Source organism: Lissotriton vulgaris, chromosome 12 (assembly GCF_964263255.1).
Source record: "Lissotriton vulgaris chromosome 12, aLisVul1.2, whole genome shotgun sequence".
In the NCBI taxonomy this organism is placed as follows: domain Eukaryota; kingdom Metazoa; phylum Chordata; class Amphibia; order Caudata; family Salamandridae; genus Lissotriton; species Lissotriton vulgaris.
This window is the reverse complement of record NC_141700.1, coordinates 137,879,567-137,894,505: the sequence shown is the minus strand read 5'-3', so window position 1 is coordinate 137,894,505 and position 14,939 is coordinate 137,879,567. Positions and strand designations below refer to the sequence as shown.

Sequence of the window (14,939 nt, the reverse complement as noted above, 5' to 3'; positions counted from 1 at the left end):
AGCAATGCGCCACCTTTACGGCACAGATGCGTCACGCATCTGTGCCGTTTTTGCCCCATGGTGCGCCGCATTGTAAATGCGGCGCACCATGGGTGGCGGAGCAGCGGCGCAAAATAACTGGTGCATCCCTGGGAATGCGCCAGTTATCATAAATCTGCCCCAGGGTGTTTACTTTTCAACGGATTTCCGCTATGAACATTTTACTATTGCTGCTCATTTGAAGGAAATCCAATGTGATTTATATGTAACCACGACCACATCTTTGCAAATGTTTTATAGGTAATGCATTGCGTTTTATATTTTACAACTTCGCGTTTCTGGTGGATGTTGTAAAGTGGACCCCGTTCGGTCTTCATATTGGCGCTCGCGTTTTATGTTGTCACATTGTATCAGGAAACAATGCGTTTACTTTTGTTATTTTAAATAATGTGGATGTTTTTATGGGAAAGTTCTGGTTTTTGGTTCTCTTAGTTGCGCCCCGGGTATTGGGAGCGGCAGGGTAAAGCGAAGGCCATGTACCGATTCACGCTGCGCATGTGCTAGCCTTTTTTCACATCATGCGATGCTTGTTTGCATGTTATTTTCACAACATTACAGGTTGACTTTGGTGCAAAAAGCGACCTGATACTGTGCGCACTTTGTACTAACCGGTGCCGAGAAAACGGATAAAAATAAGTTGTGTATGACACCTCTTCTGTCCATCCCAACACTCGGAGGGTTGGTAGTTCTGCACTGCAGCTGCCACACAAGTTCTTGGGAGCTGGGTCTAACTGCCCGAGGACATGCCAGAGTGCCTCTTGTTGCCCCCTGCCCTGCAGGTTCACACTGGCCTCCTGCGGTTTTGCAGAGTGTTGTGTTGCTCATGGCAGGGTGTTGCCAGCCTCACCATGTTGGCAGCAGTGTTATATACTGATGTGCATTTTCGCAAATGATGCACCCGGCAGGGCCGCACTGGGAAAGAAAGACGGCTGCCGGGTTGTGGGTGGGAGAGGGTGCGCGTTGAAAACACTGCAGCTGCTTTTGTTACAGAGGCTGATATTACCGGACACAATAACAAAAACGACTCCCAGGGGTCCAAAACTGGCCTCCACCCTGATGGCCCACCGGGGAAATGCCTGGTGCCTGCTATGGCCAGTCCGGCCCTGGCACTTGGTGAGCACAGCAGGGAGTCTCTGCATCCTGGCACTTTCCTCGTCACGCAGTGATGCCTTCTTAGCATCATATAGCCATGTCTGAACTGGGGTGGCAGAGTGGGCTAAAGAATGGTGATGGATTAAACCCAGATCTTTTGACTGGGTGTGAGTGTTTGATTGATTCAGATGCTCCGTCCATCACCACCCCCTTTGTACCGCCTTCTCAGCATCGGCACAGCGTTGCATGCACTTGCGCCAGTGTGTGCTGCTCAGCGCATGAACGGATTTGTGTTCCATCCAGTGCTTTAAATGTGTTACAGCATTTGAGCAAACAGATAAGCACTTCCTGTGATCACAGGAGATCAAACCTGACTCCTGCCTATATTTGTGGCCTTCATACCCTGATCTGGCAGGAATGGTAGCATGGCATAAAACTGCAAGTACTTTTCACTGCAGTGATATGCTAAAGAACAGTAGATGTTGCAGTACTCAGGATAATGTGCTGCATGGATGTATGACGTTACAACGCATACCATTACAACGCGGTATTTACAACGAATACCGTTACAACGCATAGCGCTTAGAGGTGCTGGATAGTGGTAAGTATAATTTTATATTCCAACTCCAGTCCCCGTGGACACTAGGGAAGGTGTTGGATATAAAATTAAACTTATTCCCTATCCTAGAGCGCCCCCCAGCGCAATGCGTTGTAATGGTATGCGTTGTAATGCCTGCGTTGTAGTGGTAGTGCATTGTAAAAATTGCGTTGTAACCGTTGTATACCGTGCTGCATGGCTAAATACTTATAGGGTCTCAAAGGCGAAACCGATTGCATTGCAAATGCTTGTTTTTATATAGCTGTCCCTTAAAAGCAAGGACTTCACCACTCAGCTGGTAACTCTCTTGCACCACCACCCAAAAAGAATATATCTTTGTCATCACATCTGAAAACATGATTTCATGATCACTCAAAAGGCTCCGAAATGCCAAGTGTGGCTCCAACTCAGTTAAGTTTTTCCCGGATCAGGCAGAAGTGGATGGTAAAGGTGTGTGGACGTGGAGGAAAAGGATGGGCCGGCAGTGGGCAGCACCACTGGTGAAGTAGGCTGTGCCAATGGTTGGCAGGTGCAATCTTCTAAGCAAGCCTTTGGAACCCGGGAGTCATTTTTCTTCTTAAAAATGAAGCGATATCTCATAGGATGTCCCAATGAAAGTGCACAACTGTGATGGCTATTGAAAGGAAAATTGGCTAGGTGTGTCCAAGAGGGTGGTAACTTTCTCTCCTGATACTTTGATCTTGCATCTTGGTCTTCAGTTTCTAAGTGTCTCAGGATAGACCAATTTAGTGTTTTGTGTTGCAGAGTTAAGTCAGGGAGTATTTTCACGACTTGACTGTGGGTGGTGATGTGTGGTGGGCCTGGTAGTTTTCTATGATAGGGAGGGTTTGATTGACCGTGACAGATGATTGAGGTAAAGTTGTGGTATCAAGGGCGACAATGAAATTTACCCAGGACAGTGATATGAACTTATGAGTACTGCATACTAGTAATGCAGACATGGTGCATCCTCTGTGAAGGGGACTCAAGATGATGACGAGGTGTGTTTGTAGAATCCATGAGTGGCCTATGTAAGCACCTAAAGCACACATTGACCGCCTGTGAATAGAAACACCAACACCCAAAATCAATACATGGCCAGAGTTGGAAGATGCTGAAAGGAGTACAGTACTCACCACACTGATGAGTTGGGCCAGGGAGACCATGAGTTGCACCGTCACCAGCTCCGACCCATTGGTGGCAGGCCGTATGAGCTTGTTGTATCGCGACGGGTTCAGGAGGTGCTCCACCAACCTCTCCTCGGTGTCCGTAGCCAGACTCCCTGTAAAACCCAAAATGCAAAGACATCATGAGACCAGGAGAACCCTTTCATATGTCCTTGAAAGACGAAATTGCTTAGAAAACCCCAGACAATGGCCCATGTTTTTGTTTTTTAAAAAAAAAAATGTATTGAAGTCATCTGCAGTCTCTTAAATCAGATACAAAAAGTAGAAATTTCACAAAGAATAGATTATCATTCTTTTTGAGTATAACAAAATATATAGAAAATTACTCAAAATACCGTCCCCAGATCTGTTAGAACTTTTTTATACCCCCAACTCGTTTTGCATACAGTTGTTCGCATTTCCTAACCCTTTTCATTTTTTCAAACCATTCCCGAAACACCGGAATTTGTGATGTGCGCCAGTTCTGTAATAACAATGATCTAGCAACGGCCATTGCAATATAAATCAATTTAGGCAAATGTATTGAAAATTTGCATTCTGGATCAAAGCCAAACAATAATATTTTTACGTTACAAGGAATTGATATCACATAATAGGTTTTAAAAAAACTAAAATTTCCTCCCAAAAAGACTTAATTTTAGAACAGTAAGCCATAATGTAAGACCAATTTGCTGGATCACAATGAATACATCTAAAACAATTAGCAGACGTATTATCATACATTTTGGCAATAATTACAGGGGTGCGGTACAAAAGCCATTTGCTAACAAAATAACATCCTGCACCAATTGGCGCCACGTAGTGAACCAAAGTTAAACTGAATAATAGTTTTCCATATGTCAGTTGATAACACTATATTTTCCTGTGTATGCCATTTACGTATAACTTTAGTAGACAACTCTTCCTCCCGACTTTGTGTCAAACAATGTTTCCATTCCCCAGGTTTCTTCATAACACCATTTACAAAGAGATCTTCTGACAATGGGGAAGAAATACTAACAGTATAGGGGTCTAATTGCGCCAGTTTTATAGATCACGATGTAAGACCCGATTAGCAAAAAGTTACCAGAGATCAAACGTGTCATATCATCGACAGCTAGCCAGGACCCATTCCCCAGAAAGTCAGCTAACGTTTTAAACCCTGCGCGGCCCCAGTTTGCAATAACTACGGGTTCAATCTTAATCCTTAAGAAAGCAAAAGCACCGATTAAGGGAGTTGTTAAGTTGAAGAGAGGGAGGGAATATCTCTTAAGCATGGCATCTCGACGTTTGAAAAACCAATTTAGGGTCTTATATCGGACGGATTTAGGTGATTTCGGCACAAGAAGAGGGGATGGGATCTGTATTTCTAAATATATTAACTCAAAATTTTTTTTTATAAATAAACCCTTGCCTGGGTTTATATTTTTAAATCTATCTAGGTACTGCGCAAAGTATGCGTAGTAATAATCTTTTAAATTTGGTAATGCAGTTTCTTCATATAAAGTCCGTATATCAATTCTAGGCGTTTTTTTGCCCAAACAAATGCGGAAAACATAGATTCTATTCTGGAGAAGAAGGAACCAGGTAGAAACACTGAGATAGTGGAAAATAAGAAATTAAAAAGGGGAAGAATCGACATCTTAATCAAGGCGATTCGACCAAGAATAGATAAAGGTAATGGATCCCAGCAGGCAAACATTAAACGGATTTTCCGAAGCAAAGGGACAAAATTCAGTATATATAAATCCTGAACTATGGGAGAGAAAAAAATCCCCAAGTATCTTTTAGGTTTTGAATTGATACAACCATGCAGATCTGGATGTAATACTGGATCTGCGCCCCAGACCAAAATTTCTGTCTTTTTTTTATTAATTCGGTATCCACCTAAGGCCTCGAATTCTTCAAAAATTTGGAGAGCCTGTGTCTGTGATAGAAGGTACGGTTTAATTTATAACATGATATCATCTGCGTATAATTTTATCTTGGCCATGGAAAAAAACGGGGGAGCAATCTGTGCACAGTTCCGGATAGCTACAGCAAGTGGTTCAATAAAAAAGGCAAAAAGAATAGGAGACAAGGGGCAACCTTGCCTGGTTCCCCTGCCCATGTTTTTGTTGCAACTTCAAGAAAGCCTATGTCTGCATAAGCCTTACATTTGTGAACAATTCAACAATGTTCTTTTGACAGAAATGTAAAACAGATGAATGTGCAAGGGTGATTAATGAATAGCACCTTTTTTGGCAGGCTAGGGCATATACACAGCAAACACATCCTAAACAAAATGCCACAAATCAGTTGTTACAATACTTTCAAAGACCACATCCTGACTTGAAATTACAAGCCAGGATCCATCTGCAGTTTAACAATATGAAGACTTGATGGCCCATCACACAAAGCTGATGAGAATACTAATTGGACAACATAAGTATCTACTACACGCCGTGGCCTGGATGGGCAGCACATCCAACCAAAGGCAAAATCAAGAAAAACACATGAAACACAATTGCTGAGCAGGGCTGACCGAAGCCCACTGTATCTCTGTTTGCCTAATTTAGTTATTTTGCCACATTGATTACATTAGGTTTTCCAGGCTACTAAAGCTGACTGTAGCGAACCCGAAGGACATTATCCATTTTATAATTTGTAATTGTCTTGTCATATTTTGACATACTGTCTGCTGAGAGGCTCAGTGGAAGGGTTTCTGAGTAGCTTGGCTTGTACTTTGACTCTTGGGGCCAAGCCACCCCTTGCGTCGCCCTATACATGTTGGGGGGCTTACCCACCTCTAGGTAAGCATGCTCAGAAGTGCACCCATTCCTCTTTGCAACACAGCACACACACACCTCACCATGATTAACCTGTTGCTGCTTGCAGACCATCCTCATCACAGCTGACCAGGCATAGCTTTTCCCCTCAATGCTCACTCTGCTCATTAAACCAGTGCCTCTACCCCAACCCCTCACACATATGTTATTTATTTGAAACAGAGAACAAGTTGAGCACTTTTCTATCAGAAATGCTCTTAAAATATTAATATTGCTGAATATGTAAGTAAGTGTTGGACAACATTACTATGGAAACTATAGTTGTAACACATGAGAGATGGAACACAAACAATGACCGGTACACGACCAACAAACCTACAGTCACTGGAACTTCAGCCAGTGAAGTGTATTGATGGAGCTTATATATCCCCAGCTGATTCGCTCTCTAGCGGATGGCTCCATAGTGCAGATATACATTAAATAAATGAGGATATTGCTTAATTTTTTAACTAATATGTGCCGTTGTACAAAGTTTTTCTCAGAAGCCGATGCGGATATATGTCCGGATTGCCAATGACCTAGTATTGATTCCACTTCACCCCTCTTTCTTCCACCTACATACACTCTCTAACCATTTATTTCACTCTTGCAGGTTCTTTTCAGTCCTTCCTTCACCCTTTGTCACAGTTTTTTCATCCTTCTCTTCCTCCCGCTTTTGGGTTTTCTCTCTTTCTCTGGGGAAAAATAAGTGCTGGGTCCCAAAAATGAGTAGCAGTGGGTGCCACCTGCAACTCCCTTCTCAAATTAAGGTCACACACTTGCACACACCTAGTGCTTCGTTTATATATTTATTTTAAAGAACTTGCCAGGAGGTCACTGCAGCTTGTACCACACATTGCCCCCACTAGCATTGCTAATGACAGTACCAACACAACTAACCATTTTGATAGGCAGCTCTTCAGGTCTCACACCACTGGCATAACAAAACTTGAGGGGGCCCCCTGCAAGGCCCCCTCCGGACCCAATTAGGAGCTCTCCGGCCAGAGTACTGTGCTGAGGGGGACCTCTGGAGCTTGCCCCCCCCCGCACCGCGGGGGTAGTGTTACGCCACTCTCTCAAACATAGACACATCGTACACTAAAGCCTGCACTCCAATACCGGATGGAACGCTGATTCGCCTGGCAGCTCGAGCTAGTGTCCCCTTTTGGGATTACAGGTGATGTAGCAAAACTGTACTCCTGATGTTTCCCCTGCGCCTGAACATTTCACTTGATAAAATATGTGAAATAAGTGGGTGAGACGCAACCTGAATATGAAAATCGACTGTGAGAACTGGGTGGGGAACACAGATTCCCTTGGTAATTCCTAATTTCAATGGGTTCACCCCACTGTTCTTGTAAGGTCGGTACTTTCTTGTCCAAGAATGTTCTATTGTAATCCCACTGGCCTTGGAATAAGGATCTAGATCAGATGATTGCTGATAACCGTCTCCCCTCTGTCTCTTTCACTCTCTCTCTCTCTCTCTCTCTCTCTCTCTCTCTCTCTCTCTCTCTCTCTCTCTCTCTCTCTCTCTTTCCCTCTCTCTCTCTCTCATTCTCTCTCTCTCTTCCCCCACTCTCTTTCCCTCTCTCTCCCTCTCTCTCTCTCTCTTTCCCCCTCTCTCTTACTCTCTCTCTCCCTCTCTCTCCACCCCCTCTCTTTTTCTCTCTCTCTCATCTCCTTTCTCTCCCTCTCTCTTTCTTTCCCTCTCTCTCTTTCCCTCTCTCTCTCTCTCTCTCCGCCCTCTCTCTCTATTTCCCTCTCTTTCTCCACCTCTCTCTCTTTCTCTCTATCTACCCCTCTCTTTCTCTCTCTCTTTCTCTCTCTCTGAAGGACTGGGTTCTTTTGGACCCAGCGGTGCCAGGGCACAACACCTGAAACCTTCGTGGGTAACCTGTTCCGGCGTACAAGTCACAGAGACACGGGACACTTCCTTCGGCGTCAAAGAGTCAAGGTTTATTTACTGCAGGGAACACAGAAGTCACAGGAAGTACATCGAGTGTAGTTCGGGGAGACTGCTTCAAATTGGTTATGTGGATCGCTCCTTTTATACAGTTTTTACCCATAGGCTAACATTGAACACAAAGGTTTACAACTCAGTTCCCACGTCTAGCTCCCAGAGGGGTCGTTTTTGGTCGCTTTGAAACATGCAAGGTCCGGAACATAAGTGCGGAAGCATTTGGCGGTTCCCAACTGTAAAAACCCATCTTCCCACCATTAGCAAATTCCAATCAGCAATCAAGTAGATCGAAACAGGAACGAAGACAGGTGCAGAGGAAGACGGAGACAGTGGGGAGATCGGAAAGGGTGTAAAAAGGGGAGGTGTCGGGAGCACGAGATACAGGCATCAAAGGGACGTGCCTAATGAGATGCACGGCTGAGACAATAAGTCCGTGCGGCAAGATGAGCCTCGAGCGGCGCCACCTGCCTTACAGTAGCAACCCCCTCGTCATAAAGACACTTTCAAAGGACATGTGTCTTCCGCAAATATCTTGGGAGTCCCAGGGTCGCGAAGCGGACAGCGTCCGTTCGCTGACTACTTGAGGGCAAGAGACAAAATGGATGCCGTATCTAAGATGGAATCCGTGGGTACAGATGAAAAGCCCACGTAACAAACGAACGGTTTAGGTTAGCACAGCGAAACTGCGCACACTTACTGAACTCGTCATTTGCGGTTCATAGATACTAGACTCGACCATATTCGTGCGAGTCGAAAACACCACTTACAATTGTCACGGAACCTCATCTCCCCCCCCCTCTCTCTCTCTCTCTCTCTCTCTCTTTTTCTCTTGTTGTAAATAAGATGGTCATAGATGACAGGATACTGCTAGTTGATTACATGTAGATTTATTGTAGGACACAGCTGAGCACACAAACTCGCCAGCTGACCAGACCATCAACTGACACTCACTGGTCAGTTGATGGTCTGGTCAGCTGGCGAGTTTGTGTGCTCAGCTGTGTCCTACAATAAATCTACATGTAATCAACTAGCAGTATCCTGTCATCTATGACCATCTTATTTACAACATCTCTCTCTCTTTCTCTCTCTCTCTTCCCCCCTCTCTCTCTCTCTCTTCGCCCTCTCTCTCTATTTCCCTTTCTCTCCACCTCTCTCTCTTTCTCCTTCTCTCTACCCCCTCTCTTTCTCTCTCTCTCTCTCTCCCTCTCCCTCTCTCTCTCTTTCTCTCTCTCTCTTCCCCCCTCTCTCTCTCTCGTTTTCCCTCTCACACATAAGAGCTCCCCTAGCACCTGCTCCATGAGCCCACAGGCACTATATGGCCCTGCTGCTGCTATCCTTAGGTGTGGACGTGTGAGCTGTTACAGGACTTTTTTGTAGGAAGATCACTACACGAAAAAATGACCTAGGAGCAGTCATCAAGAAGTTTCCTGGAAAAGAAATAAAAGAGACAAAGAGAAGACTGACTCGAGAAAAAGGCCATTGCAGAAAGTGAATAATACACATAAGGAGGACATACTTGGAAAAAGAATGTACAACTAAAGATTCTTAAACAAAAGAGAAGCAGCCCGTGTCCACCCCTTGCACAAACTGTGAAATGCCTGCAAAAGCTATAAAGCACACATTGGTGAAGTAACTAGGAGCGCATGAAGAAGAAAAAAATCTGTAGAAATCCCATGATTGTGAGGATACTGAGGAGGAATACAAAATAATATTCCTGGGTGTAGAGTCTCTATGCAATACTCTGACGGGTCCTGAAGAAGGTGGTTCAATCATCGTTTATCCCACCGAAACGTGTTGACCAAGTCTAGTACTCTCCTACTGAATGTAGCGAAACCAACTGTTGTTATTAGATAACCAACTAAAATGTGTTAACTCGTGCAGAAGGAGTGTGATGTATGAATAGTGTGTGTGCAGTGTGTATGTATGTTGATGGTTGCATGTTGTCTCTACCCAGGTGTACATAAAGTTTAGTAGGTGTGTATACTACATAGCAAAATATATCTTTTTGTAATATTGTTGAATTATTTAAAAAAAAACTTTGTTTTGTTTGTACCATAAAAATCTTTTTTTAAAAAGAAAAGTGAATGTAAAAGGAAAAGGAAAAAATTATCAAAATATTTACACAAAAAAAGATAATGAAATAAAGTGAAATGAGGAAGTAAATAAAACAAATGGTTTTCTTGTATTTGTCAGTGCCCCGGTTGGAATTCGTGATATGAATCCTTAAAACAAATGGGTCGTGAGGGAGAGTTCTTATTTTACTGCTAGCCTTACCACCACATGAGCTGTTCTCCCTTCAGGACCTCTGGTGAGTTGACATCTGCATAGAGGCCTACTGTCAGTAGAGGACCTCCTGCTCCCTTAAGGCTGCCCTGAGAGATTGGGTCCACACTGGCACGCTATGGTACTGAGTGAGTGTGGCGAGTGAGTCAAACTGTCTTCAGGAGGATTTGAGGGGTGGGGGAAATGATATACATGCTATTGGTTTTTTATTCATACAATGTTTTCAATCATTTTAAGTAATTGTGCAATAAAATCAATCTATCTATCAAAACAATTGTGTGTGGTCCATGTGGTCTGTGTACCAGGCTGGAATGCTGATGATGCCTCCACCCACCCAAACCTGCGTTCGGCCTATCAGGGATTTTCCCTGGACTGCATATGACCTATCCAGTGTTGAGTGCAGTAAGTGTCTGCACGTGCCTGGTGAAATCAAAGTGACCCCGACAGCCAGGTGCATCTCCACAGATATAATGTAGTCCTCTTGATATTAAAATGCTCTCCTACTGGAACTTCCACTGAAGTGCACTAGAACAGAATAATGCAGGAAATCACTGCATGTAAATGACCTGGTAAGAATGAGTGTGAAATGCAGGTCACACCACCAAAGTGAGAGACCCCCAAGAGCAAAGCGGTGCCTGGTTGATCCTTAGGTGTGTACATTTGCATGTATGGAGGGAAAGGCCACCCACAGTCTGCCATGTAAATCCACCCACTTCCTATTCAGATTATGTCCCTTATCTGTAACCCCAGGGCCTTGAGGTAATGGGAGGCTGCTGAAGCAGTCGCTGTGTGCTTCTCCATCACCCCCCTTTCCCTGAGTTAGTGGAATGGGAACCTCTGCTACAGTGCCGCCATCTTGTGACCTGACTATGTGGGGTTCTTTACAGCGGTGCCTGGGCAGCACTCAATGGCGGCCGGCATGGATCGAGGGTGGCGCTGCAGGGGGTGGGGGCGAGGGGGTTGTAAAAAATAATGAAAAAAACGTACCACTTCGCCACGTCTCTCTACGTCATCACCGCATCTCTCCTCCATCTTCTTGCCACGTGTCTCACAGCCAGTAACAGGAAGCACATTCAGGCTCTCCTGACCAGTCACAACACTCCAATGCAGCGTTGCGGTTGATCTGAGTGCCGTGGTTCGGCGCTCAGCCAGAGAATGGGAGCCTGGGCATGTTCTCCACCTAGGCTGTAATGCAGACTGGGTGGAGAACATGCAAAGTACTCATGACAGTTTTGCTAGCCGTAGAGGGCCTGCCAATCAGTCACTGCGCACTTACAGTGTCCTCACCACTCCCCTCTCCTGCTCTGAGAGCAGAGCAGCCCCACCAGGGAAGACGCCACAGCAGGAGCAAATAAAATGATAATAACAAGGAGTTCTTATCATTTTATTTTTATTTTACTTACACTGATGAAAGCAGTAGGGCAACGCTCCTCCGCCTTAGCGGAGAAGCCGCCACTGGCCGTACTGGTCTTTTCCGTGCACCGATCCCCTTTGTATGTGCAATGCCGCCAAAGGCCACCCTATTCCCTAATCCTAATTCAATTGTAAGGCAAAAGTAACTAGTTGCGTAGTTCTGGCGAGGTAGAGGAGAGCGAGACACGGCGTTCCACTGATTTCAGCAACTGGTCGGCCTGAAAGTTAAGACTGGAACAGGACCTCCCCGGAGAGGAGCTCAGCAGCTCTCTATATCGAATGCAATAAATCACAAGACAAAAGCAATGCATCAACGATATCGTTCTACGACTACTTTGCAAGGTAAGTATATAATTTACTGTTCTTAATTCCACCTATACTTATAGGTTATGTAAGAGGAGGCAATATTTTTGTTGGTGGATATTGTCATCCTTGACATAGTGATGGATAACCCTGATGCAGAGTTTACTTGCCTGGCGAGTCCACTGGTACCTGATGCACCAGATGTCAGCCCATGCCAAGAATGCCTCATTTTAGGACATCCGATGATATGGGCCAGAACTTTTTTGGTAGACCTCAGTAGTGGTGAATACTTACAGGTAACACCAATATTTGCGGTAAGTGTCCTTTTTATTAGCCTTAAAGCCGGAAGGGCTGATTTACAAGCCCTTTGCACCACCGTTACGTCACTTTTTCCATGTTAAAAATTACTCAAAAGTGGCGCAAGGGGCTTGTAAATCTGCCCCGGGGTATTTAGTGGCCAGACGTTGATGGGGCATCAAAAGAAAGTAATGTCTTTGTTTCAAAAATGTATATTATTTTGGACTGAAGCCAGCATATGGAAAAACTGTATCTGGTTCTTCTTAATTCAGTCAATACGTTTCAACCCACAGGGATTAAAAACGAGGGTCTTCCTTATTGCTGGCGCCGGAGTATATTGAGTTTATTAAGGTAGTTCAGTAGTAGCTATATTGGGGAAGCCTTCACGTCTGGCATGCTTGCACAGTGGATCTGGTTGCAGGCACTATGGTCCAGGACATGAAATATGGCGCGTCCTAGAGGTTTGTGCTAGAAGATAGTACACACCTTTAGTGCAGAAATGGGGCCCTGTTCGTTTTTTAGTGGGAGCATGCAGGGAGCAGATTAGAAGGTATTAAAGTTCTGCTCTGTCCTCCCTGTCGTAGGTCTCTGTGGATATCCTTGGAATATCCGAAAGGGCCACGACTGCGGCTAGTGTATTGGAGCTTGCAGGAGTACAGCCGGGTCAGTCGGGTTCACTCTAGTCCAGATGCACCATGATTGAACAGAGACTAAATCCATCTCTATCGTTGGCAAATTCTTCTCAGATTAAGGGCTGGACTGACAGACAATTGCTATTTGGACTATATAAGTAGCCTGGAATGCTGAGTCCTGAGCCAACTGAAATTAAAATTGAGGATAACAATCCTCTCAACATTTTTTGCCTCGGAGTGCATTGTCCTCCCAGTATTAATAATACAAGTACCGCTGGGATTCAACCTTCCGGTAAAACTGTCTGACTAAATGAGATGTCTTAGTGTCATTTGTGCAAATATAAAATTCTGCACAATAAAAAGTGTTGCAGCCATCTTAGGCCACAAGTGTTGATTCTTTAACAAGTGTATGGCGTGGGATCATTGCAATGTCTTGAATATGCAGAAATTGTTCAGGTTCTAGTGGGCATCTTATGGGAGGAGGCCCATGGGTCATACGTTTGCCCCCTCTTATGACAACTGTCCACTCCAGAAGCATTCCATGTAAAACTAGTCCTCATACCCTAGGCTGTCTCTGTGCATCACTCTATGCAGAGCAGCTCAGATTATACCAGTGATGAGTTGGGCTTCTCGCCAAGGCTTCATTCGAAGACAGACAGGCACTCGTGAGCTGGGTTTGTGCCAGCAGATAACCCTGACTAATAGGCATTTCTGGTCAATAATGCTTGCACTTACGAGCACGTCCACAGACCCATTACAGCAGCCCTGGAAGAAAGCTTTAAAAGATGGAAATGAGTTATGTTGGAGCAGATTAAATGGCTGTCTCTGGTTTTCAATTTTTCGCACCAGCTCTGCTCATTACCGGGGGAGGGGTGGAGGCAGACGGTGGGTGGCGAGAGCAGCGAATCCTTCTCCTTAGCTTATGGGGCTCCATGTCAACCAGTCTTTATGTTCAGTGTTTCCTTCCAACTTTCAAACCATTATATTTTAGTACAATCAGTGCAATTATTCTAAACCAAGACGCAGAATGCACTATCTTTGCAATAAGCGTAATATTTATGTTGAAGTTGGCAACAACCAATACATGAGTAGGGGTGGGGAATTTGAAATGGAAATTTCTGAAGGTGTGACATGTGGACCCTGGAAATAACATGTGACCTGGAGCAGTACTCTGGACACCCTATGAAGGTACACTATGTATGGCTGGTTCATTCCAAATTCTTTCAAGCTTCTCTCAGACTTGGATACCGCAAGAAGCCGCAGGGATTTATCAAAAACCAGCGAAGCAACTCAGCACCACAGACACACTCAGTAGAGGAACTTGCTTGTATGGTTGGGATATGGTTTATTTGATCTGAGGTCAAGCCATTAATGCATGGGCCTAGTGGGGTTGGCAGGAAGTGTTTTGAGGTTGGCTGGTTGGGCCAGATGAATCAAGTACATTAGCTAACCATTTAGCCTGAAAGAGGCTGTGATGGGGTCATGGCACTGTCAGACAAGCCATTCCAAAGGAGAGCAGAATTATGGAACGAACGTTTGAGAAACCCGGGATTTGCGCCAAGGATGCGTTCAAGGAGGTTACGTCTGCCTCTTCAGGTTCAAGAAAATCAGTTGTGCAATGGCACATAGCGCCTCGGCATTAGCACACATAATTCATTCATGTGAATTGGTTAAATCTCTCCTAAGAAAGACACAAGCATTGTGATATGCCGATTGTATCTGGTGTCTTTATGATAATTATTGCTGAATGAGCATTGCAAGAAGCTAGAATGAGACCAGAGCATAACTCTTCACACTGCTACCCCTTCTTATTATTCAGAGGTTAATGGTCTTGTCTGTGTAGTACCTAGGGGTAACTACACCGAGTACCTAGGGGTAACTCCTGACCCCCTCTTTTTAGGTCTCGCCTATAGGCATAGCGCATGCGCTGTTGCTATGGCAATGATCTCATGTGTCTAAAAAAAACAAAACTCTACAAAACTCTGCAAAGGGGCTTTTATCCCACTGATTACTTACTATTTGTTGGCATCCTTATCACTCTTCTTTGCTGCTTCATAATTCGGCATATGGCAAATTATAGGAGGAGTCACTTCCTTGTGTTTACAAGCGCATGGACCAAGTACAGATTAATTAATTTTAATTAGCGTCAATCACTGCTCGTGCTGTGATTGAGGTACTATTTCTTCTTTTTTGGCATTTTTTTTAGTGCAAACTCGATCTGAAGGTATCAGCACTTTAAATGAGCACCAGTTACATTCCACAACTTGACATTCTTATTTTTTTTCTAAGGAGGGGGAGATTAAGTGATATGCCCAGAATTGCAAGATGTTAAGCTGACGAAGAGACTCG

General features: G+C 44.5%; 1 protein-coding gene across 1 annotated transcript in view; it reads right to left on the bottom strand.

Moving 5' to 3' along the window:
• Positions 1-14,939, bottom strand: part of CHRNB2 (cholinergic receptor nicotinic beta 2 subunit) — a 192,535-nt gene that overhangs the window by 73,673 nt on the left and 103,923 nt on the right. The window contains exon 2 of the mRNA XM_086947599.1: positions 2,866-3,011. Within this exon, the coding sequence (XP_086803725.1) occupies positions 2,866-3,011 (146 nt within the window). The remainder of the gene's footprint in view (positions 1-2,865; positions 3,012-14,939) is intronic.